General features: G+C 46.3%; 1 protein-coding gene across 1 annotated transcript in view; it reads right to left on the reverse strand.

Annotated features, from left to right (window-relative positions):
* Window positions 1-26985, reverse strand: part of LOC311127510 (rho guanine nucleotide exchange factor 28-like) — a gene marked incomplete at its 5' end in the record, with an annotated part of 55597 nt that overhangs the window by 24644 nt on the left and 3968 nt on the right. Inside the window, 17 exon segments of the mRNA XM_084159332.1 lie at window positions 68-246; window positions 616-692; window positions 824-1078; window positions 1425-1542; window positions 1716-1841; window positions 2174-2424; window positions 4653-4793; window positions 4963-5075; window positions 18421-18537; window positions 18539-18560; window positions 18761-18821; window positions 19049-19104; window positions 19465-19642; window positions 20436-20559; window positions 24845-24946; window positions 25873-25915; window positions 26549-26672. Coding sequence (XP_084015458.1) covers window positions 68-246; window positions 616-692; window positions 824-1078; window positions 1425-1542; window positions 1716-1841; window positions 2174-2424; window positions 4653-4793; window positions 4963-5075; window positions 18421-18537; window positions 18539-18560; window positions 18761-18821; window positions 19049-19104; window positions 19465-19642; window positions 20436-20559; window positions 24845-24946; window positions 25873-25915; window positions 26549-26672 — 2087 coding nt within the window.

Below are 26985 nucleotides of genomic sequence, written 5' to 3' on the forward strand. Positions count from 1 at the left end.
AGATAGAGAGAGAGAGAAAGAGACCCCACACCCACACACTCCCATACCCCTCCCTCCCCTGACTGACCTCTCTACAGCCTCTCTGATGAGTCTCATCCAGGTGTTGCGTTCGTCTTTAGAGGAGGTGTGGACCTCGTACATCTCTGGCCCTGCGGCCGACGCACTGATCAGAAACATCCCTCTCTCCTCATTGGCTACCTCTCTGACGATCAGCTTCTGGAGAGAGATCACTGGGGGCTTCTGGTCCTGAGGAGCATAGACAGACAGAATGGGAGGATGACAGCGTATTAGTGAAGTCAATGAAAACAGAGGGCCAACACTCACAGATGTAGGGGTTGACATGTCTTATCCAGAGCAACTAGGCTTAAGTGCCTTGCTCAAGGGCACATCAACAGATTTTTCACCTAGTCGGCTCGGTGATTCGAAACCAGTGACCTTTCAGTTACTGGCCCAACACACTTACCCGCTAGGCTACCTACCGCCATGTTACGTCCAGCAATTCGTATGATATGTTACGAATTCCAATTCATAAAATATGTAATGAATTTGTAAGTGCTTAAGATCCCGGACTGCATCTTTAACAGCAAATGTCACAAGACCCTTTCCTAGACATACCACAGCAGCGAATATGAACTTCTGGTCTTTCTCCTGTAGGAAGATCAGTGTGTCTGTCAGAAGGAGAGCCATAACATCTGCAGAGATATGACACAAGACAGTTGTAAACAATGCAATCCATTATCAATATTATCATTAGTGTGAAATTGATTGATTGATTGACTGATTGATTGTTCGGTTGATTGATTGATTGACCAGTGTGTGAAACCTTTGAGTCGTCCAGTGGCGGTCTTCCACAGTAACAGGCCCTGGTGTTTGAGGGTCCGGCCTGGCCCTAGAACATCCTGCTTCCTGAAGGTGTGCCCGTTCTTCAGCTTGGCAACACAACGATTCTCCATTCTGTTCAGGACATCCTGTAACCGCTGATCCTGCTCAAACTCACTGACCCTCAGGTCAACCGCCGCGATCACTTCCTTGATCTGAACCAGAGCTCTAGAGAGGTCCCTGTGCTCCTCACTGTCCTCTGAGGGAGGGAGAGGGGGGAGGGGAGGGAGGGAAATAGAGAGAGAGAGAGAGAGAGAGGGGGGGGGCGAGAGAGAAAAAAAATATTCAGGCACATTGAAGTTGTAAGCGCAATACTATACATCCGGTTACCGTCATATCAGTATGAAAGTTATATTTCAAATACAGCACATTGTTGTCCTTTTTCATGTCATCTCTGACTGTACCTGTTACTGTAACTGCTGTATATTCTCACTGATAGCTGAGCTGTATGATAAAACCACCTGTCCAACATACAACTAGCCTGGTCATGTTATCTGATCCTGACAGCAGAGGGCAGCAGAGCAAAGAGAGGCAGACAGACTGACCCTGAGTGTACTGTAGAATCCTCTCCAGCAGAACAGGGTACTTAGTGATCCTCTGGGTAACCAACAAGATGCATTCTGGGATCTCTCTCCTTCGGACCAAATAGTTATTACTTTGTTGCTATAGAAACACAAAATCAACAATCAATCATTAGTCACAAGTGGAATATACAATATAACCACTTCTCAAGATAACCTACATCGAGACATAACTTGTAGAGACAGAAAACTCCTCAAGACAACTTCTCAATCTTGAGACTTGAGTAGTCTTCTAAGCAGACACGCCGAACGTACCTTGATGAAGGTCTGAAATCGTTTGTTATGCTGCTGTAACTCTTTGAAGAAGGTGACTGCCTCAGTGTGATGGCTGCAGAACTCCCCATACACCTGTTTCATCCTCTCTGCATTGTCTTCAGAAAACTGCACCAGAAATGAGAAGTTATACAGTCAATCTATATCCAACGTACTCAATCAGTCAAATAGAACATAAACACCACAGTCATGTGTCTTGAGGTTGAATTACTGAAGTAGAGGAGAGAGTGAGTGGACGTTGGCAATGTTTCAGACAACAAAAAAACAGCAATATCTGTATTTACCCATGTTTTGTGGAAGTACTGATTCATTGTAATTTAGATTCAGCATTTATTTCCAGGGGTCATGAGGTCATTCTGTCTGCACAGATTCCATATGACTGTATGAAAAAGGTTGCCACTAGTTTTAGTGTTACAAAGCACTTTATTTTAACAGCGCACCTGTTGCAACAGGATGTCTCCGATGCATACTATGACGTAGTTCCTGTCCCCGTGTGGCTGGGCGGAGCTGTGGCGGCATTCCCTCATGGCGTTGAAGAGGTTGTGGTGGAGGAGGAGGAGTTCGTCCAGACAGGGGAAGACACGGTCCACGGCGCACACATCCAGCTGTACCTCCTCCCTCATCCCTCGCCGGAACACCTCGGCCATGATCCTCAGTGTCTGGAGGTGGTGCATCTCTGTCTGCATCAACTCTGAGAGGACACACACATAGTCAGTGGAGGCTGCTGAAGGGAGTGTCATGACTTGCCCTCATGGGCTGAGGATCAAAGATGCCGGCTAGGCAAAGGTTTGAATACCCCCTCTCCTGGGGGCCAGTTTTATGACAGGTCGTAATTTCCTTGCAGAAACATTATTTTCCGTACCATGCAGTATTGGGAGAGGGAATTTCCCTGTGAGACAAAGGAAGTCTTCCCGCCAAGACTCCAACATCCAAAAGTGGATAATGAAACAATATTCCTACTTAAAAGAATGTGGGAAATGGTCGGTGGGGACTTAAAGAACAATCATGTCAAATTCGTTACTATGTTGTGATGTCATTAAAGATGGTGGAACAACATAACTGTATCTCTGGGGGTGTACACCTCCCAGTTATGAGGTTTGCATCTAATTGTTGTATAAAAACGAATGATTAAGTATAATAATAATTTTGTGAAGATAAGAATGTGATTTTAGCATTCTAGATGAGATTATTGTTTTCCATGTTGATTTGTTCTCAGTCAGTGGCCACGCCCAGATGAGCACAAACATGATGGAGCGCCCCTTTTACCCCGAGTGCATAAAAAGCCTTGAAAAACAAATTAACATTAGACCAGCAGATGTGAAGCGTGAGCTAAACGTTGCAAATTGTTTAATTTCTACAAGACCAGCAGACGTGAAGCGTGAGCTAAAAGTTACAAAATGGTTTAAAACTACAACTCCATTACCAAAGGAAGACCAAGCATACTACGGTATAAGCCGGATGTTGCAAATGGTTGAATTTCTACAAGACCAAGAAGTGTGAAGCTGAAGCTACACGTTACAAAATGGTTAGACCAGACAACATGAGACGTTAGTCCACACGTTTGAAATGGAGAAACTCTGAAACTCTCAACCTCTACACGAGGTGAAGAAGAAGTCAATGCACTAGACCTTATCATCTCAGTCTGCAGCTGGCATGTATAGTCGTCTAGAGAACTTTCACTAAAGACACGAGTTGGGAAGGACAATCCCTCTCCGACAACCACTGGTACATCTGAAGTATCCATTCTAACCACCACTATGGACTTCTCCGTTGGTGGAAACTCTACCAAGGACATTGGGATCTCTGGTGGGCAAACCAGAGTCCTATATCATCAACTCAACTATCGAGGACAGCTACACGTAAATACATGTTGCATTTCTAATCCGAATGAGCGTTTAATGGGGTTTAAGCATTCCCTCCAAAGTAACCACGATAGTTTGAATCTCTGTCTCTCCCTTCCACTCTGACCCTCCTTGTACCCAAGCATTCCTGCTATTGTTAGTCCAGTCCACTAGGGACCTGTTTTCATTGTATTACGTTAGTAATCAATAACCTATGTGTGTGTGTGTTTGTATTGTGTTATTATTTAGTTAGTTAGTAAATAAATAATTAAGCCAATTTGTCTATTGCTGATTCATCAATAAGGTTAGGGTTCTTGCAGGTTCAAGGATTATGCGACATTCAGAATGATACTGATAAGAGGTAATTATTTAATAACTGACTGTTATCGATATATCATATAAATCTTCTAAGAGTTTAATTCGGGAGACGGTAACTCGTTAAACAACTTCTTCCGTGGTGCCCCAAATTCCTAATGAGTTAATTGTTACATGATTAATTTAACTGAGTGACAATTAAACATAGTTAGGTGATTCGATAAATAACAGTCATACATTAAAGTAAGTCACGTCACGACAGGAGGAAGGCTCATAATAATGGCTGGAACAGAGCAAATGAAATGGCATCAAACACAAGGAAACCATGTGTTTTATGTATTTGATACCATTCCACCTATTCCGCTCCAGCCATTACCACAAGCCCGTCCTCCACAATTAATATGCCACCAACCTCCTGTGCACACAGTGCATGTTTGAGATTGACTACATTGCAGTCTGCCAGCGCATAATCACTGATCTACAAATCATCTTGCATCCCAACTAACTACTCAATATTTGATCCATATTAGCAATACCTCGCCTTGCTCAAACTGATCCCCTCAAACAAGTCCAATTACCCACCTTTCCAAGATGACAAAGGTCTCGGTAGACCAACCGATCCATTGGACATGCCATAATAACAAACCATAAACTTTCCTGTGCTCTGGCCCTTAACATTTCAGCACTCATAACTCATTTATAACTCACTAACTGTATTACAAAACAGCTGGTTTCATTACATATGAACGCAGTGTTTTCTCACCATAGATAACATCCTGTCTCTTGACTACCCGTTTGTCCAGCTTCTTACAGAACGTGTGTTCCACCGTCAGACTCCAAGACTCAGCCTCGTAGTCTAGAGCATCAGCATCCAGGTCACTATGGAGACTGGCGTCCACACAGTCTACAGGGGGAGAGGAGGGACAAAATGTAAGAAAGATATGAATCATAGGTATCTTTCTAACACCTGTTCATCATCATTCCTCTGCATTTCCAATGGATACTGGTTTGACACAAAATGGACAGCATTGACTGTCTGTATTGTCTCTTCTGGGTTCCCATCCCTGCAGTACCTTCTCCGAGGGAGGAGTCAGTGGACGTGGACGACTCAGTGGTCTGCAGAAGCTCCTCTGATTGGCCAGGACACCACCTGCTGTCAGACTCCGCCTCTGGACTCGCGATAAGCCTGCTGGGACAGTGACAACATGTCAATAACATACAGTAAGTATCATCCCAAAAAATCATAATCACAAGCTTACTGTAATATACTGAGAGCGAGTGAGAGATAGAGAGAGATAGTTAGGGAGAGTGAGAGACAGAGAGAGATATGGAGAGAAAGAGAGAGAGAGCAACGGACACCCTCTCAGACCTGCAAGGCCCCCACGGACCTGCACCTAGAAGACCCCCACCGAGAGGACCCCCGCCGAGAGGACCTACATCCAGACCACAGTACCGCCAGGCACATCCACTCCCCCCCCTCTCAGACCTGCAAGGCCCCCACGGACCTGCACCTAGAAGACCCCCACCGAGAGGACCCCCGCCGAGAGGACCTACATCCAGACCACAGTACCGCCAGGCACTTCCACTCCCCCCCAAACCACCCACCCAAACCAACCATGGCCACAACTCATATAGGTGCCCCCAGATCAGTCAGCCCACTGACATCGCTATCAGATCACAGAAAAATCACAGCCTACTTGAACAGAGCAATACTCAATCATGAGGCCGAACAAACTGCATACTATTAACAAACGCTATAGATTGAAGGAAAGTAGTGTAGAAACGTACCAAAAAACAATTAGGCAACATCAAATTCAATCCCTTTTAGACAAAACCTCCTGGGCAAAACATTTCACTGCAATAGTGAAGGTGTAAACTTGGCAGTAGAAAGCCTAAACTGTATACAGTGGCTTGCGAAAGTATTCACCCCCCTTGGCATTTTTTCTATTTTGTTGCTGTCACACTCTGGCTCCAGGACTTGTGTATTTGAGCCAGGGTGTATGTTGTTTGTTGGGTTTTGGGTGTATTTTATGTTTGCAGGTCTGTCACGTTTATTTCTAGGTGAGGAGTTCTGTTGTGTCTATTTCTAGGTTGGTGTTGTGTTTCCTTGTTTGTATTCATTGACTCCCAATCGGAGGTAACGAGTGTCAGCTGTTCGGCTCGTTATCTCTGATTGGGAGCCATATTTAAGATGTAGGTTTTCTTGTGTTAGTTGTGGGTTATTGTTCTATGTTCAGTCTGTGTAACTGAGGACGTCACGGATCGTGTTTTTGTTTTGTCGGGTGTTTCTTTATTTATTAAAGTCATGTTCACTCGCAACGCTGCGCTTTGGTCTCATCCTTACGACGCTCGTGACAGAATAACCCACCAAAAGAGGACCAAGCAGCGTAACAAGCGGCAACAGGACCTACCTCCAACGGATTCATGGACATGGGAGGAGATACGGGCTGGAAAGGGTCCTTGGCCACAAATGGAGGAATATCACCGCCCTCGTGAAGAGCTGGAGGCGGCTGCAGCCGAGAGGAGGTGGTACGAGGAGGCAGCGCGGAGTCGAGGCTGGAAGCCCGTGGTTACTCCCCAAAAATTTTTTGGGGGGGGGCACATGGCTTGGGCGCCTGGGCAGCAGGAGGCTGCCACAGGTAGAGCTGGAGAGAAGGCATTCGGATTACGGGAGCCATTGGCGAGTGGAAAGGGGGAAGTTGTTGTGGCACGGCATGAGAGACTGAAGTGTGTTCCCAGTCTGGTCCGGTCCGTTCTTGATCCCCAGTTAAGGCCAGTGGTGGGTGTTCCCGGTACGGGCCGGTCTGTTCCTACTCCACGCACCAGGTCCACGATGTGCGTCGCCAGCCGGCCAGAGTCTGCCGTCTGTCCTAGGACGTCTGAACTGCCCGTCTGCCAAGCGCTGCATAAGCCGCCCGTCTGTACTGAGCCTGCAAAGCCGTCCGTCTGCCATGAGCCTGCAGAGCCGTCCGCCAGACAGAATCAGACACCTGCTATGGAATCAGCAGGAGCCGGCGCAGCCCATACTAGACTGGAAGCTCAGGTTCGGGACCAGAAAGAGCAGATCCTGCAGATGGGAGCCGCCCTGCTGGAGGTGATGACTGCTATCCGAGGCTGGGGTCCGCCTCCACCGCCAGCCTCCCAGCCAGCACCATCAGCCAGCCATGAGCAGCCAGATCTGTCAACCAGCCATGAGCAGCCAGACCCGTCAGCCAGCCATGAGCAGCCAGACCCGTCAGCCAGCCATGAGCAACCAGATCCGTCAGCCAGCCATGAGCAGCCAGATCCGTCAGCCAGCCATGAGCAGCCAGATCCGTCAGCCAGCCATGAGCAGCCAGACCCGTCAGCCAGCCATGAGCAGCCAGGTCCGTCAGCCAGCCATGAGCAGCCAGATCCGTCAGTCAGCCATGAGCAGCCAGATCCGTCAGTCAGCCATGAGCAGCCAGATCTGTCAGCCAGCCATGAGCAGCCAGACCCGTCAGCCAGCCATGAGCAGCCAGATCCGTCAGCCAGCCATGAGCAGCCAGACCCGTCAGCCAGCCATGAGCAGCCAGACCCGTCAGCCAGCCATGAGCAGCCAGATCCGTCAGCCAGCCATGAGCAGCCAGATCTGTCAGCCAGCCATGAGCAGCCAGATCCGTCAGTCAGCCATGAGCAGCCAGATCCGTCGGCCAGCCAGGATCCGCCAGAGCCGGCCAGCCAGGATCAGCCAGAGCCGGCCAGCCAGGATCCGCCAGAGCCGGTCAGCCCGGATTCGCCAGAGCCGTCCCGCCAGGATCCGCCAGAGCCGTCCAGCCAGGATCAGCCAGAGCCGGCCAGCCAGGATCCGCCAGAGCCGGTCAGCCCGGATCCGCCAGAGCCGTCCCGCCAGGATCCGCCAGAGCCGTCCAGCCTGGATCCGCCAGAGCCGTCCAGCCTGGATCCGCCAGAGCCGTCCCGCCAGGATCCGCCAGAGTCGTCCCGCCAGGATCCGCCAGAGCCGTCCCGCCAGGATCCGCCAGAGCCAGCCAGCCAGGATCCGCCATCTAGTCAGGTACTGCCCCTTAGCCCGGTGCTGCCCCTTAGTCCTGTACTGCCCTTCAGCCCGGTGCTGCCCCTTAGTCCGGTGCTGCCCCTGAGTCCGGTGCCGCCCCTTAGCCCGGTGCTGACCCGTAGTCCGGTACTGCCTCTTAGCCCGGTACTGCCCTTTAGTCCGGTACTGCCCCGTAGTCCGGTGCTGCCCCTTGTCCCGGTGCTGCCCCTTGTCCCGGTGCTGCCCCTTATCCCGGTGCTGCCCCTTAGTCCGGTGCTGCCCCTTAGTCCGGTACTGTCCCGTAGTCAGGTGCCGCCCCTTAATCCAGTGGGGTTGAGTTGGGGGGTGGTCATGAGGAAGGGAGGACGGAAGCGGAGAGTGACTAAGGTGGGATGGGGACCACGACCAGAAGCAGAACCGCCACCGTGGACAGACGCCCACCCAGACCCTCCCCTAGACTGTATGCTGGTGCGCCCGGAGTTCGCACCTTTAGGGGGGGGTACTGTCACACTCTGGCTCCAGGACTTGTGTATTTGAGCCAGGGTGTATGTTGTTTGTTGGGTTTTGGGTGTATTTTATGTTTGCAGGTCTGTCACGTTTATTTCTAGGTGAGGAGTTCTGTTGTGTCTATTTCTAGGTTGGTGTTGTGTTTCCTTGTTTGTATTCATTGACTCCCAATCGGAGGTAACGAGTGTCAGCTGTTCGGCTCGTTATCTCTGATTGGGAGCCATATTTAAGATGTAGGTTTTCTTGTGTTAGTTGTGGGTTATTGTTCTATGTTCAGTCTGTGTAACTGAGGACGTCACGGATCGTGTTTTTGTTTTGTCGGGTGTTTCTTTATTTATTAAAGTCATGTTCACTCGCAACGCTGCGCTTTGGTCTCATCCTTACGACGCTCGTGACAGTTGCCTTACAACCTGGAATTAAAAATGGATTTTTGGGGGGTTTGGATCATTTGATTTACACAACATGCCTACCACTTTGAAGATGCAAAATAGTTTTAATTGTGAAAGAAATAAGACAAAGTCAATACTTTGTAGAGACACCTTTTGCAGCAATTACAGCTGCAAGTCTCTTGGGGTATGTCTCTATAAGCTTGGCACATCTAGCCACTAGGATTTTTGCCCATTCTTCAAGGCAAAACTGCTCCAGCTCCTTCAAGTTGGATGGGTTCCATTGGTGTACAGATTCTCAATTGGATTGAGGTCTGGGCTTTGACTAGGCCATTCCAAGACATTTAAATGTTTCCCCTTAAACCACTTGAGTGGTTTTAGCAGTATAATTAGGGTCATTGTCCTGCTGGAAGGTAAACCTCCATCCCAGTCTCAAATCTCTGGAACTGAAACAGGTTTCCCTCAAGAATATCTCTGTATTTAGCGCCATCCATCATTCCTTCAATTCTGACCAGTTTCCCAGTCCCTGCCGATGAAAAACATCCCGACAGCAAGATGCTGCCACCACCATACTTCACTGTGGGGATGGTGTTCTCGGGGTGATGAGAGGTGTTGGGTTTGCGCCAGACATAGCGTTTACCTTGATGGCCAAAAAGCTCAATTTTATTCTCATCTGACCAGAGTCTCCCACATGCCCTTTGGCGAACACCAAACGTGTTTGCTTATTTTTTTCTTTAAGCAATGGCTTTTTTCTGGCCACTCTTCGATAAGCCCAGCTCTGTGGAGTGTACGGCTTAAAGTAGTCCTATGGACAGATACTCCACTGTGGAGATTTGCAGCTCCTTCAGGGTTATCTTTGGTCTCTTTGTTGCCTCTCTGATTAATGCCCTCCTTGCCTGGTCAGTGAGTTTTGGTGGGCAGCCCTCTCTTGGCAGGTTTGTTGTGGTGCCATATTCTTTCCATTTTTAAAAAATGGATTTAATGGTGCTCCGTGGGATGTTCAAAGTGTCAGATATTTTTTTATAACCCAACCCTGATCTGTACTTCTCCACAACTTTGTCCCTGACCTGTTTGGAGAGCTCCTTGGTCTTCATGTTGCTGCTTGCTTGGTGGTGCCCCTTGCTTAGTGGTGTTGCAGACTCTGGGGCCTTTCAGAACAGGTGTATATATACTGAGATCATGTGACAGATCAAGTGACACTTAGATTGCACACAGGTGGACTTTATTTAACTAATTATGTGACTTCTGAAGGTAATTGGTTGCACCAGATCTTATTTAGGGTCTTCATAGCAAAGGGGGTGAATACATATGCATGCACTACTTTTCGGTTATTTATTTTTTAGAATTTTTTGAAACAAGTTATTTTTTTCATTTCACTTCACCAATTTGGACTATTTTGTGTATGTCCATTACATGAAATCCAAATTAAAATCCATTTAAATTACAGGTTGTAATGCAATAATATAGGAAAAATGCCAAGGGGGATGAATACTTTTGCAAGGCACTGTATTTGACCTTTCAGCTTCCCTATCACATCTAAAAATTTCAAGCAGACAACCTAAGAAAATGAACAACAATGACAAATGGTTTGATGAAGAAGGCTAAACCCTAACATGCTGACCACACCACCCGCGTCGCGTGTGCGAGCGTTGCAAAATAAATAATAAATAAATCATTGCACCCACACTGTTCGCGTGCGTCAACGAGCGTCTGCGTAGCCAGGCGCTAAAATAGAACTGCAAGTCCCGCCTCTCCCATCTCCTCATTGGTTTTTAGGAGCATATACCCACGTGGGTGATTGAAAGATGAACTGAGGTCCACTCTCCAGTCCAGTTGGTGGTGGTAATGCACCTTAAAGTTGGTTGCCAACCGCCATATAAAGTCCAAAGAAGAAGAAGAAGCCTGAATGAGGAGAGATTACTAGAAACAAACTCTGTTTACCCTTTTATCTGTGGATTAATTGTCGGAGTAGAGGACCTTCTGCATTTCAGGTAAAATAACAACCCAATGTTTATATCGAGTTTTACCAAGGTAGCGTAGCAGTGCGGTCGTGTTCTCTTGTGTGTCTATGTAAATAGCCAGTTTTTTTTTTTATTTTTTTTTTATTTTACGTATATATTTCCCTATCACACTTTTCATCCTTCTACTAAATATACATTCCTGCAACCCGCCTCACTCAATGTGGAACGGATTCTATTATTTACTCACCTTTATGTAGAATCTCCAGTTGAAACTAGCCAGCCAGCTAGCTAACTAGCTAACTAGCTACTTGCTATTAGCCACCGTTAGCGGTTAGCGGTTTTCACCCAGAACATCGGATTTTCTGCCGGAATAACTGAATCGCTGGACCTTAACACCGGATCTAGCTAGCCGCAACCGAATGGATGTCGAATGTATGTTGCTGTAGGCTAATCACCACTGCCCCCGTAGCACCAGTTAGCCTTGAGCCTTGAGCTAGCCCCGGCTATCTACCTCTCTGTCTACCGGACGGGAGTAGCCAGCTAACCTGCTAACTAGCTACTTGCTATTAGCCACTGTTAGCGGCTTTTTCTCCATTGTCCGTGTCCTGCACTACCTAACAGCCAGCTCTAGTCTGGACTATTATCGGCCAGTCTGCACTGTCTGCACAGTGAGTTATCGACCCAGAACCTATCGGATTTTCTGCTGGAATCACTGGACCTTTAACACTGGATAATCGCAACTAGCTAGCTGCAACCAAATGAACGTTGTTGTTAGCTAATCAGCCTTGAGCTAGCCTTGAGTCAAGCACATCTCCCGGCTATCTACCTCTCTGTCAACCGGACGTGACCTCCTAGAGTCGACACAGAGCCATGCCGATCCATCATGACTGGTCTGCCGACGTAATCGTCAGTGGTTTCAACAGGCTTCCCGTTGCGACGACCACGAAGATCCATCTGCTACCCCCGGCCCGCTAGCAAACGCAAACTACAACCGTGCTTCCTGCTCGCTGTGCTGAAGCACCAATTTGAACTGCTCTCGGACTCACATATTGCTGTTCACTAGACCTTATGATCACTCAGCTGCACAGCTGATGCCTGCTGGACTGTTCCTTTACACAGTACCCTGTCCTGTTTATTCTGTTTAGCCTCAGCCCAAACTTTATCGCCATTACCAGTTGTTGTCTTAGCTCTATCTAATAACACCTGTGATTGCTTTATGCCTCTCTCCCATGTCAATATGCCTTGCCTATTGCTGTTCCAGTTAGTTCTTATTATACAATTTCACTGTAGAACCCCAAGTCCCTCTCAAACTGCCTCAAATAGTTCCTTTGTTCCACCCCCCATACACGCCGAGACCGGCTCAATCGGTGCCTCCAGTGATGCTATCTCTTTCATTGTTACCCAACGCTTAGGTTTACCTCCACTGTACTCATATCCTTCCATATTCTTGTCTGTACATAATGCCCTGAATCTTTTCTACAACGCCCGGAAATCTGCCCCCTTTATTCTCTGTACCCAATGCACTAGAAAACCAGTTCTTAAAGCCTTTCGCCGTATCCTTATTCTAGTCCTCCTCTGTTCCTCTGGTGATGTAGAGGCTAACCCAGGCCCTGTAGCCTCCAGTATCACTCCTACTCCCCAGGAGCTATCATTTGTTGACTTCTGTAACCGTAAAAGCCTTGGTTTTCTTCACAATTAACATCAGAAGTCTACTTCCTAAGTTTGAGTTATTCACTGCGTTAGCACACTCTGCCAACCCTGATGTTATAGCAGTGTCTGAATCCTGGCTTAGGAAGGCCACCAAAAATTCTGAAATGTCCATCCCCAACTACAACATTTTCCGTCTAAATAGAACTGCCAAAGGGGGTGGAGTTGCAATCTACTGTAGAGATAGCCTGCAGAGCTATCATACTATCCAGGTCTATGCCCAAACAGTTTGAGCTTCTGCTTCTAAAAATCCACCTTTCCAGAAATAAGCCTCTCACTGTTGCCGCTTGCTACAGACCCCCCTCAGCCCCCAGCTGTGCCCTGGACACCATATGTGAATTGATTGCCCCCCATCTATCCTCAGAGTTCGTACTGCTTGGTGACCTAAATTGGGATATGCTTAACATCCCGGCCGTCCTACAATCCAAACTAGATGCCCTCAATCTCACACAAATTATCAACGAACCTACCAGGTACAACCCTAAATCCATAAACATGGGTACCCTCATAGATATCATCCTGACTAACTTACCCTCTAAATACACCTCTGCTGTCTTCAACCAGGATCTCAGCGATCACTGCCTTATTGCCTGCGTCCGTAACTGGTCCGCGGTCAAACGACCACCCCTCATCACTGTCAAACTCTCCCTAGAACACTTTAGCGAGCAGGCCTTCCTAATTGACCTGGCCCAGATATCCTGGATGGATATAGATCTCATTCCGTCAGTAGAGGATGCCTGGTTGTTCTTTAAAAGTAATTTCCTCTCAATCTTAAATAAACATGCCCCATTCAAAAAATACAGAACTAAGAACAGATATAGCCCCTGATTCTCCTCAGACTTGACTGCCCTTGACCAGCACAAAAACATCCTGTGGCATACTGCAATAGCATCAAATAGCCCCCGCGATATGCAACTTTTCAGGGAAGTCAGGAACCAATATACACAAGCAGTTAGGAAAGCAAAGGCTAACTTTTTCAAACAGAAATTTGCATCCTGTAGCACTAACTCCAAAAACTTTTGGGACACTGTAAAGTCCATGGAGAATAAGAGCACCTCCTCCCAGCTGCCCACTGCACTGAGGCTAGGAAACACTATCACCACCGATAAATCTACAATAATCGAGAATTTCAACAAGCATTTTGCTACGGCTGTCCATGCTTTCCACCTGGATACCACTACCCCGGCCACCAGCTCTGCACCCTCCGCTGCAACTTGCCCATGCCCCCCCCCCCCCCCCCCCTTCTCCTTCACACAAATTAAGACAGCTGATGTTCTGAAAGAGCTGCAAAATCTGGACCCCTACAAATCATCTGGGCTAGACAATCTGGACCCTTTCTTTCTAAAACTAGCCGCCGAAATTGTCGCAACCCCTATTACTAGCCTGTTACACCTCTCTTTCGTAACGTCTGAGATCCCCAGAGATTGGAAAGCTGCCGCGGTCATCCCCCTCTTCAAAGGGGGTGACACTCTAGATCCAAGCTGTTACAGACCTATATCCATCCTGCCCTGCCTTTCGAAAGTTTTTGAAAGCCAAGTTAACAAACAGATCACCGACCATTTCCAATCCCACCGTACCTTCTCCGCTATGCAATCCGGTTTCCGAGCTGGTCATGGGTGCACCTCAGCCACGCTCAAGGTCCTAAATGATATTATAACCGCGATCGATAATAGACAGTACTGTGCAGCCGTCTTCATCGACCTGGCCAAGGCTTTCGACTGTCAACCACCGCATTCTTATTGGCAGACTAAATAGCCTTGGTTTCTCAAATGACTGCCTCGCCTGGTTCACCAACTACTTCTCAGATAGAGTTCAATGTGTCAAATCGGAGGGCCTGTTGTCTGGACCTCTGGCAGTCTCTATGGGGGTGCCACAGGGTTCAATTCTTGGGCCGACTCTTTTCTCTGTGTATATCAATGATGTCGCTCTTGCTGCTGGTGACTCTCAGATCCACCTCTACGCAGACGACACCATTTTGTATACATCTGGCCCTTCATTGGACACTGTGTTAACAAACCTCCAAACAAGCTTCAATGCCATACAACACTCCTTCAGTAGCCTCCAACTGCTCTTAAACACTAGTAAAACTAAATGCATGCTCTTCAATCGAACGCTGCTGGCACCCGCCCACACGACTTGAATCACTACTCTCGGCGGGTCTGACCTAGAGTATGTGGACAACTACAAATACCTAGGTGTCTGGTTAGACTGTAAACTCTCTTTCCAGACTCACATTAAGAATCTCCAATCCAAAGTTAAATCTAGAATTGGCTTCCTATTTCGCAACAAAGCCTCCTTCACTCATGCTGCCAAAAATGCCCTCGTAAAACGGACTATCCTACCGATCCTTGACTTCAGCGATGTCATTTACAAAATAGCCTCCAACACTTTACTCAGCAAATTGGATGTAGTCTATCACAGTGCCATCCGTTTTGTCACCAAAGCCCCATATACTACCCACCACTGTGACCTGTACGCTCTTGTTGGCTGGTCCTCACTACATATTCGTTGCCAAACCCACTGGCTCCAGGCCATCTATAAATCACTGCTAGGCAAATCCCTGCCTTATCTTAGCTCATTGGTCACCATAGCAACACCCACCCGTAGTATGCGCTCCAGCAGGTATATCTCACTGGTCATCCCCAAAGCCAACACCTCCTTTGGCCGCCATTCCTTCCAGTTCTCTGCTGCCAATGACTGGAACGAATTGCAAAGATCTCTGAAGCTGGAGACTTATCTCCCTCACTAACTTTAAGCATCAGTTGTCAGAGCACCTTACCGATCACTGATCCTGTACACAGCCCATCTGAAATTAGCCCACCCAACTACCTCATCCCCATATTGTTATTTATTTTGCTCATTTGCACCCCAGTATCTCTATTTGCACATCATCTCTTGCACATCTATCATTCCAGTGTTAATACTAATTGTAATTATTTTGCACTATAGCCTATTTATTGCCTTACCTCCATAACTTGCTACATTTGCACACACTGTATATATATTTTCTGTTGTATTTTCGACTTTATGTTTTGTTTTACCCCATATGTTACTCTGTGTTGTTGTTTTTATCGCACTGCTTTGCTTTATCTTGGCCAGGTCGCAGTTGTAAATGAGAACTTGTTCTCAACTGGCTTACCTGGTTAAATAAAGGTGAAATAAAAAAAATAAAAGAATCCCAGGACAAATTAGCTAGCAACAGCAAGCTAGCTAGCTAAATTGCCATACATGTTTAATGCTTTTCGACCTGTCCCCAAATTAATATAGTTGGTTCAGAGTTCGTTTTGATCTTTCAACCAGCGTGTCCTGATAGCATCTGGTGTGGGTGGACAAAATCAACAGAGACCCAGAAAACCTGAGACTATGCCTTCACTATGGTGAAACACTAAAACAATACAGAAATACACTAAGACAAAAATAAGGAACAGTAAATCAGAAATCTGCTTAATGTAATTGAAGAATCCATAGAATATAACCACTTCTGGGAAAATTGGAACACACTAAACCAACAACAACACAAAGAGCTACCTATCCTAAAAAATATGAATGGATAAACCACTTCTCAAATCTTTTGAGAACAAAGAACAAACAGCAAAAACATATACATGATCAACTACAAATCTTAGAATCAGCTATTAAATATTAACAGATCCCACTGGATTCTCCAATTATATTGAATGAACTACAGGACAAAATACAAACCCTCCAACCCAAAAAGGCATGTGGTGTTGATGGTATCCTAAATTAAATGATAAAACATACAGACCACAAATTCCAATTGGCTATTCTTAAACTCTTTAAGATCATCTTCAGCTCTGGCATCTTCCCCAATATTTGGAACCGAGGACAGACCACCCCAATCCACAAAAGTGGAGACAAACTCCAACATTTCCTCAGTGAAAACAATGTCCTGAGCAAAGGTCAAATTGGCTTCTTACCAAAATACCGTAGGACAGACCACGTATACACCCTGCACACCCTTATTGACAAACAAACAAAACAAAAGCAAAGTCTTCTTATGCTTAAGCAAAGTCTTCTTATGCTTAGTTGATTTCTGCTATACAAATTGATGGAAAGCGGTGTTGGGGGAAAAACATATGACATTATAAAAGCAATGTACACAAACAACAAGTGTGCAGTTAATATTGGCAATAAACACACACATTTCTTTCCTCAGGGATGCAGCTTGAAACCCACCCTCTTCAGCATATATATAAATTAATTGGCTAGGGCACTAGAAAAGTCTGTAGCACCCAGCTTCACTCTACTGGACTCGGAAATCAAATGTCTACTGTTTGCAGATGATCTGGTGCTTCTGTCCCCAACCAATGAGGGCCTACAGCAGCACCTAGATCTTCTGCACAGATTCTGTCAGGCTTGGACCCTGACAGTGAATCTCAGTAAGAAAAAAATAATGGTGTTCCAAAAAAGGTCCAGATGTCAGGACCACAAATACAAATTCCATCTAGACACCGGCCTAAACATCAGCGCCACAGGTAACTTCCACAAAGCTGTGAACGATCTGAGAGACAAGGCAAGAAGGGCATTCTATGCCATCAAAAGGAACATAAAATTCGACATACCAATTAGGATCTGGCTAAAAATACTTGAATCAGTTATAGAACCCATTGCCCTTTGCCCTTTATGGTTGTGAGGTCTGGGGTCCGCTCACCAACCAAGAATTCACAAAATGGGACACACCAAATTGAGACTCTGCATGCAGAATTCTGCGAAAATATCCTCTGTGTACAACAAAAAACACCAAATAATGCATGCAGAGCAGAAGTAGGCCGATACCCGCTAATTATCAAAATCAAGAAAAGAGCCATTAAAATCTATAACCACTTAAAAGGAAGCGATTCCCAAACCTTCCATAACAAAGCCATCACCTACAGAGAGATTAACTTGGAGAATAGTCCCCTAAGTAAGCTGGTCCTGGGTCTCTGTTCACAAACACAAACAGACCCCACAGAGCCTCAGGACAACAACACAATTTGACCCAACCAAATCATGAGAAAACAAAAAGAGAATTACTTGACACATTGGAAAGAATTAACAAAAAAAACAGAGCAAACTAGAATGCTATTTGGCCCTAAACAGAGAATACACAGTGGCAGAATACCTGACCACTGTGACTGACCCAAACTTAAGGAAAGCTTTGACTATGTACAGACTCAGTGAGCATAGCCTTGCTATTGAGAAAGGCCTCCGTAGGCAGACCTGGCTCTCAAGAGAAGACAGGCTATGTGCACACTGCCCACAAAATGAGGTGGAAACTGAGCTGCAATTCCTAACCTCCTGCCATGACCATATTAGAGACACATATTTCCCTCAGATTACACAGATCCACAAAGAATTAGAAAACAAACCCAATTTTGATAAACTCCCTTATCTACTGGGTGAAAAACCACAGTGTGCCATCACAGTAGCAAGATTTGTGACCTGTTGCCACAAGAAAAGGGCAACCAGTGAAGAACAAACACCATTGTAAATACAACCCATATTTATGTTTATTTATTTGCACATTGTTACAACACTGTATATATACATAATATGACATTTGAAATGTCTTTATTCTTTTGGAACTTCTGAGTGTAATGTTTACTGTTAATTTTTTATTGTTTATTTCACTTTAGTTTACTATCTACTTGTTAACATATGTTTATCATGCCAATAAAGCCCTTAAATTGAAAAATGTAACTGAATTGAGAGAGAGAGAGAGAGAGAGAGAGAGAGAGAGAGAGAGAGAGAGAGAGAGATGAGAGAGAGAGGAGAGAGAGAGAGAGAGAGAGAGAGAGGAGAGAGAGAGAGAGAGAGAGAGAGAGAGAGAGAGAGAGAGAGAAGAGGAGAGAGAGAGAGAGAGAGAGAGAGAGAGAGAGAGAGAGAGAGTGAGAGGGAGAGAGAGAGAGAGAGAGAGAGAGAGAGAGAGAGATGAGAGAGAGAGAAAGAAATGCTGACCTGTCTGTGGCAGAAGGGACGCTCCTGGAGAGGGGGTTGGGAAGGGAGGCTGTTTCTCTCCTGTCCCTCTGGCTCATCATAGGTAGAGAGGCTGAGGTGGAGATCAGAGATGGAGAGGGGACTGTCTCGCACTGTGAAGTCTGGACGAGGGAGGAGAGGGGAGGAGAGGAGAGGAGAAGAAAGGAGAGGAAAGGAAATGAAAGGAGAGCGAGGAGAGGAGAGGAAAGGAGAAGAGAGAGGAATGTTATTGTTTCAGGATTCCTTCCTCTGAGTGCTTCACAGGATGACAACTAAGAGCTGTGACATCAATGACCTTTGAACTGTGTGATGTAAAACTCACTCTGCGGGAGGGATGCCGTTCGGTTCTTCACCATGGTAACTGCATACTTATCCTGAAGTTTCTGTAGTTTTAATTTTAAAAAATACAAAAAGGAGTCTAGTAGGGACACCAGATAATTAAACATTCCAACTAGATCTCTTCGTTCAACAGCAAAAAATGAGTAGTAGATGTGTCACTGGACTAGTTTACCATTAACACATCCCAATGTTTATGTATGTGATTGTGGGGCAGAGGTACACACACACACACACACACACACACCACACATACACACAGGCTGAAACTCACCTTTAGACACGGGGGAGCAGAGTCCTTACAACCCTTATGGACCATGACTGTACAACCTGTGGGAGAGAGGGATAGGTCCATAAATAGAGATATCAACCAACCAGAATGGAAATAGAATAGCTACATGAATGAATGAATTGGAATTCTGATATCTTCCCCTAAAATGTGGATCTTTGCAATTGCAAATTATTTGGTCTCTATGAATGCAAAGAAAGCCTATGGATACATATACACTTTATTTATCTTGAGATATGTATTGCTACATTTCCAATAAATATCTGATCTATTTTTATTCTCTGTGACAGAGTTGCAGATCACTGAGATATCTTGTATGTTTATAGCATTGCGGGACACATTGATTGATTGTTTTGACTGATACATTACTAATAATTCAACTGTGACTGCTGATTACATACTGGAGCAGTGCAGAAGGTCCTTGCCAGTAGTAGGTTTGTCACAGACCAGACAGACGGTGGGACCAGCACAGGAACCCGTGGAGAAACGATGTCCATTCTGCTGTTTGTCCTTGTCTTTCCCTTCCTTCTCTCTCTCCTTCTCTCTCTCCTTCTCTCTCTCCTTCTCCTTCCCCTTCCCCTTGTTGAACCAGGATAGATTCACAGGGGTGAACATCAGAGTCATGGATAGGCTAGTTAACACACACCCATATATTATACTGTAACTACATCCAAACCCTTTCAGACACTACCTGTCAAAGCATAGAAACATTTAATTGTAACTCTGTAACACCATAAGCATTGGTTACACTCAGCTAGCCTTAAGCACTACCAGTCAGGTTACAGATACTACGGTCTAGCTAGCTTATAAGTAGCCAGAAATAGCCACACATGCACACTGACTCCAAATGAATCAGTTTAAATGTGAACGATCCAAGCCTTATTTCAGCCCATTTTAAAGTCCACTGTGACGGAAATGTAGGGGGGGGGGGGGGGGGTTTCCACATGCTGATCCACCAACAAAGGGTTGATGATTGAAAGGAAAGAAGCTACAGTTTTTTAATGGTGTTTTGGGTCAAGGTTATTTCCCCAAACACTTCCAGCTCTTTGTAATCATGTGAAGAACAGACCCTGAGGTGAATACTAAGGAGAAGGGTTGGGATGATTACAATAATAATATTATAATAATACATGGTATTTATATAGCACTTTTCAAGGATGCAAAGTCTATTGATAATGGGCTTTTGTATCAGATAATTAAGTGATAATAGCAGCATGATAACTGACAGTCAATGGTATCAGTTTTACAGCACTTCCTGGGTGTGTCATGCAGTCCTTATAGCTGTAGATTATATTAGGTCTAGACTGAGGTGTAGATTACATGTGACTCAGTCAGTGTGTACATTATCTGTCAGGCCTATATGGTATCTCACCTTGTTCTTCTTGCGAGTGGTGGACATCCTGCTCTTGAGGAAGCTGAAGGTACGAATCACTTTGTATTTCTCTGACTCCACCTTGGAGGGGATGTTGTACTTGTCCCACTCCTCCTCTTCAATTCTGTTCAGGCGCAATTGGGTTAGCATCATATCATAGACTTATAGGGTTAGAAAAGTCAAATCCTCATCAAATGTGACTTTCCATATGTTGGGTTTTATAAACTGTATCCATACTAGAGTCCTATTTGCTGATCTATCTTTTTTTCTGCCTGGTGATCTTTGCTGACCAACAGCAAATTAATGATTACTTATAGTCGTTACTAATAGTAGTACCGTAATTGTCGTCCTTTCCATCAACAAGGAAACAAAAAGGTGGAAAACACAGCATACAACTTATGAAAGCATACTAGTAACACTAATAATACTAATAATACTAGTAATACTAGTAATACAAATAATATTGATAATACTAATAATAGTGATACTACTACTACTACTACTAATAATAATAATAATAATAATAATAATAATAATAATAATAATAATACTAGTACTAATAATAATATTAATAATAATAGCACTAATAATAATACTAGTAATACTAGTAATACTAATAATACTAGTAAACATGGTATTTGGTTAGTAGGTCAATCGGTCAGTGGCTGTCATACCAGGCTGGATCAAAATACAGCTTGAACACATGCAACACAAAGCCATAGATGTTTACTACAGAATCAAGACAAAAACAAACAAAAAGTCAGGTCCAATAGAATCCTCTGTGTGATTCCAGATAATGGGAGGATAGACCACTTAACCCTGAGAGGTCAGAGTTCAGTGAAAGATCACTGTGAGTTAAGAATGGGTTACAAAGTAGCAGTTAGAGACATGTGCAGCATATGTGCGCTAATCAAACATGGTTAATCCATTGACTTCAACAACATACAAGTGTAATCTCTGAAGGTTATTGGTGATGCCATGCTAGGCAGAGTGCATTGTGGGCACAAATGTAGAGGTTAGATGTCAGGATGCACAGAGGGGGACCTCTAGGGTTAAAAGGGTTGGCATGAAGATGTTAGACTGAGGCTGGAGCTAGGGGGCTAGAGGTCTGGCTTCCAGATCAGGGGAGTTACTGTAGGGTTAGTGGCTAGAAGTCTGGCTTCCAGATCAGGGGAGTTACTGTAGGGCTAGTGGCTAGAAGTCTGGCTTCCAAATCAGGGGAGTTACTGTAGGGCTAGTGGCTAGAAGTCTGGCTTCCAGATCAGGGGAGTTACTGTAGGGCTAGTGGCTAGAGGTCTGGCTTCCAGATCAGGTGAGTTACTGTAGGGTTAGTGGCTAGAGGTCTGGCTTCCAAATCAGGGGAGTTACTGTAGGGCTAGTGGCTAGAAGTCTGGCTTCCAGATCAGGGGAGTTACTGTAGGGTTAGTGGCTAGAAGTCTGGCTTCCAGATCAGGGGAGTTACTGTAGGGCTAGTGGCTAGAGGTCTGGCTTCCAGATCAGGTGAGTTACTGTAGGGCTAGTGGCTAGAAGTCTGGCTTCCAGATCAGGGGAGTTACTATAGGGTTAGTGGCTAGAGGTCTGGCTTCCAGATCAGGGGAGTTACTGTAGGATTAGTGGCTAGAGGTCTGGCTTCCAGATCAGGGGAGTTACTGTAGGGCTAGTGGCTAGAGGTCTGTCTTCCAGATCAGGGGAGTTATTGTAGGGTTAGTGGCTAGAAGTCTGGCTTCCAGATCAGGGGAGTTACTGTAGGGTTAGTGGCTAGAGGTCTGGCTTCCAGATCAGGGGACTTACTGTAGGATTAGTGGCTAGAGGTCTGGCTTCCAGATCAGGGGAGTTACTGTAGGGCTAGTGGCTAGAGGTCTGGCTTTCAGATCAGGTGAGTTACTGTAGGGCTAGTGGTTAGAGGTCTGGCTTTCAGATCAGGGGAGTTACTGTATGGTTAGTGGCTAGAGATCTGGCTTCCAGATCAGGGGAGTTACTGTAGGGTTAGTGGCTAGAAGTCTGGCTTCCAGATCAGGGGAGTTACTGTAGGGTTAGTGGCTAGAGGTCTGGCTTCCAGATCAGGGGAGTTACTGTAGGATTAGGGGCTAGAGGTCTGGCTTCCAGATCAGGGGAGTTATTGTAGGGTTAGTGGCTAGAAGTCTGGCTTCCAGATCAGGGGAGTTACTGTAGGGCTAGTGGCTAGAGGTCTGGCTTCCAGATCAGGGGAGTTACTGTAGGGTTAGTGGCTAGAAGTCTGGCTTCCAGATCAGGGGAGTTACTGTAGGATTAGTGGCTAGTGGTCTGGCTTCCAGATCAGGGGAGTTACTGTAGGGCTAGTGGCTAGAGGTCTGGCTTCCAGATCAGGGGAGTTATTGTAGGGTTAGTGGCTAGAAGTCTGGCTTCCAGATCAGGGGAGTTACTGTAGGGTTAGTGGCTAGAGGTCTGGCTTCCAGATCAGGGGAGTTACTGTAGGATTAATGGCTAGAGGTCTGGCTTCCAGATCAGGGGAGTTACTGTAGGGCTAGTGGTTAGAGGTCTGGCTTCCAGATCAGGGGAGTTACTGTAGGATTAGTGGCTAGAGGTCTGGCTTCCAGATCAGGGGAGTTACTGTAGGGTTAGTGGCTAGAGGTCTGTCTTCCAGATCAGGGGAGTTGCTGTAGGGCTAGTGGCTAGAGGTCTGGCTTCCAGATCAGGGGAGTTACTGTAGGGTAAGTGGATAGAGGGCTGGCTTCCAGATCAGGGGAGTTACTGTAGGATTAGTGGCTAGAGGTCTGGCTTCCAGATCAGGGGAGTTACTGTATGGTTAGTGGCTAGAGGTCTCGCTTCCAGATCAGGGGAGTTACTGTAGGGTTAGAGGCTAGAGGGCTGGCTTCCAGATCAGGAGAGTTACTGTAGGGTTAGTGGCCAGAGGTCTGGCTTCCAGATCACGGGAGTTACTGTAGGGTTAGCGGCTAGAGGTCTCGCTTCCAGATCAGGGGAGTTACTGTAGGGTTAGTGGCTAGAGGGCTGGCTTCCAGATCAGGGGAGTTGCAGTAGGGTTAATGGCTAGAGGGTCAGCTTCCAGATCAGGGAAGTTACAGTAGGGTTAGGGGCTAGAGGTCTGGCTTCCAGATCAGGGGAGTTACAGTAGGGTTAATGGCTAGAGGGTCGGCTTCCAGATCAGGAAGTTACTGTAGGGTTAGGGGCTAGAGGTCTGGCTTCCAGATCAATGGAGTTACTGTAGGGTTAGAGGCTAGAGGGCTGGCTTCCAGATCAGGGGTGTTACTATAGGGTTAGTGGCTAGAGGGTCGGCTTCCAGATCAGGGGGGTTACTGTAGGGTTAGTGGCTAGAGGGCTGGCTTCCAGATCAGGGGAGTTACTGTAGGGCTAGTGGCTAGAGGTCTGGCTTCCAGATCAGGGGAGTTACTGTAGGGCTAGTGGTTAGAGGTCTGGCTTCCAGATCAGGGGAGTTACTGTATGGTTAGTGGCTAGAGGGCTGGCTTCCAGATCAGGGGAGTTACTGTAGGATTAATGGCTAGAGGTCTGGCTTCCAGATCAGGGGAGTTACTGTAGGGTTAGTGGCTAGAGGGCTGGCTTCCAGATCAGGGGAGTTACTGTATGGTTAGTGGCTAGAGGGCTGGCTTCCAGATCAGGAGAGTTACTGTAGGGTTAATGGCTAGAGGGTCGGCTTCCAGATCAGGGGAGTTACTGTAGGGTTAATTGCTAGAGGGTCGGCATCCAGATCAGGGAAATTACTGTAGGGTTAGGGGCTAGAGGGGTGGCTTCCAGATCAGGGGAGTTACTGTAGGGTTAATGGCTAGAGGGTCAGCTTCCAGATCAGGGGAGTTACTGTAGGGTTAGGGGCTAGAGGTCTGGCTTCCAGATTAGGGGAGTTACTGTAGGGTTAATGGCTAGAGGGTCAGCTTCCAGATCAGGGGAGTTACTGTAGGGTTAGGGGCTAGAGGTCTGGCTTCCAGATCAGGGGAGTTACTGTAGGGTTAATGGCTAGAGGGTTAGCTTCCAGATCAGGGGAGTTACTGTAGGATTAGTGGCTAGAGGGCTGGCTTCCAGATCAGAGGAGTTACCGTATGGTTAATGGCTAGAGGGTCAGCTTCCAGATCAGGGGAGTTACTGTAGGGTTAGGGGCTAGAGGTCTGGCTTCCAGATCAGGGAAGTTACTGTAGGGTTAATGGCTAGGGTCATCTTCCAGATCAGGGGAGTTACTGTACGGTTAGGGGCTAGAGGGTCATCTTCCAGATCAGGGGAGTTACTGTAGGGTTAATGGCTAGAGGGTCGGCTTCCAGATCAGGGAAGTTACTGTAGGGTTAATGGCTAGAGGGTCAGCTTCCAGATCAGGGGAGTTACTGTAGGGTTAGGGGCTGGAGGTCTATCTGCCCAGGAAGGAAGGGCCTGGGCTGCCAGCCCAGAAGGGGGCGATGCCCACGTACTCTTTGAGGAACTCTGAGAGGGTGAGGTGTTGAAGGGACTCTGCCAGCTCAACGCTGCCCTCGTCGTCTGCAGACTGGGCACGCTTACGGAACCTTAACTCCCTAGGGACGGACACACACACATTACACACACAGCTCTGATACATACAGTACATAAACACACACACACACTAACACGCACAAGCACACGCACACTCACACAGCTCTTACATACACAAACACACACATATGTCTGGTACACACCGACAGGCACAGGAAACATACTCTAGGGGGAGCTATAGAGCTGTGACTGACTGTGTGTGTTCAGGACATTTCAACAGATGAATGGAGGAAGAGGACAAAGGCAGTTGGCAAGGTTCCTGGACGCATCTCATCACAATGAAGGACATAGTGAACAGGAAGTAAAGAGGTTCCCTTTTCCTTGTCCGTCCCTCTTCTGTTGGAGCTATTCATTGAAAGGATACTATACAGTAAATCTTTCTACAGTCACTGTGTCACAAAGTTACAGTGCATTAGCCTATCTTCATCTGAGGACAGGCCCTGTATTTTAACATTTCTCTGGAAAAAATGTGCATTGACAAATAAACACTTTCTGAGCACAATGGGCTTACAGTTTAGTCTACAACAACACTTTGGGTACTGATAAAGGGTGGCTTAAAGCTTTTGTAATATATATGCGTCACCTCACCACCTGTGACACATGGTTAAAACAGCCCTGCATGCCTTGGCACTGTAACAGACAAGCCTGGAGTTAAACAAACAAAACAAGATGTTGATATAAAGAGAACCAGGAACTCCACAACAGAGAGAGAGCCCTCGGTCGCCCAGCAACCAACCAAGTAGTCATTGTGAGGGCTGGAGAGCCTGGGAATTAAGGGGAAACTGTACGGAACTGTATGAAAATGTATGCACTCACTAACTGTAAGTCGCACTGGATAAGAGCGTCTGCTAAATTACTAAAATGTAAATGTAACTGTAAGAATGTCAAACACACTTTAGACAGACACATTAGGTCAGTGGATACATACCTTTTATCGAGAGGCTGCTCTGATAGACTGAATGCTCTCTGTTCTGTGGAGGACAAGACAGCTTATTTAAGATACTCTTTGAAGAGGTAGGGTTTCAGATGTTTTCCGCAGACGGGCAGGGACTCCGCTGTCCTAGCTTCAGGGGGAAGCTGGTTCCACCATTGGGGTCACAGGACAGAGAAGAGCTTGGACTGGGCTGAGTGGGACCACCTCTGGGCCAAGAGACCAGAGGTGGTAGAACGGAGTGCTCGGGTTGGGGTGTAGGGTTTGAGCATAGTCTAAGGTAGGGAGGGGCCTACTGCTTACTGTACCAGTCAAACTCCCATGACAAACCAAACAAGTGAAGAGAGACAGACTAGCTCAGATCAGGTCAATCCAGGTCATATAAACTGCGTTTACACAGGCAGTCCAATTCCGATCTTTTGCCACTAACTGGTCTTTTGACCAATCAGATCAGATCTTTTGACCATAATCGGGCAAAAGATCAGAATTGGGCTGCCTAACACAGGCATGGAAGGACAGGACCAAAAATACAAAGACGAACAAAGACTATCAATATAATCATGTTTTCAGAGAAAACACTGTCAACTGTATTCCAATCGAAGTAATAATGTTCTCAGTAATGGTTTCTCAATGGGAGGTTATTAACTGTATAAAAGGTCCAACGGACACTAACCTGGGCTGAAGTCAGAGGTCGCGGGCGTGGCTAAGGTGTTGCGGGAGAAGCTGGGGGGCAGCAGGCTGATCTTGGGGGAGGAGTAGGAGTAGGAGCGGTGTCTGATCCTCTGGTCGCCCATATCCTGGAACAATACAACACTCAGGTCATACATCTGCTGTATAGCCGTTATAGCCCTAATACATATGTTGTACATTGGCCCTAATAGATTGTCCCTGATACATTGTACCTGATACATTTGCCCTAATGCATTGTCCCTAATATAATGTCCCTGATACATTGGCCATAATACATTGTCCCTAATACAATGTCTCTGATACATTGGCCCTAATACATTGTCCCTGATACATTGGCCATAATACATTGTCCCTGATACATTGGCCATAATACATTGGTCTTAATACATTGGCCCAAATACATTGGCCCTAATACACTGG

The sequence above is a fragment of the Coregonus lavaretus genome, assembly GCF_964263955.1.
Source record: "Coregonus lavaretus genome assembly, chromosome: 4".
In the NCBI taxonomy this organism is placed as follows: Eukaryota; Metazoa; Chordata; class Actinopteri; order Salmoniformes; family Salmonidae; genus Coregonus; species Coregonus lavaretus.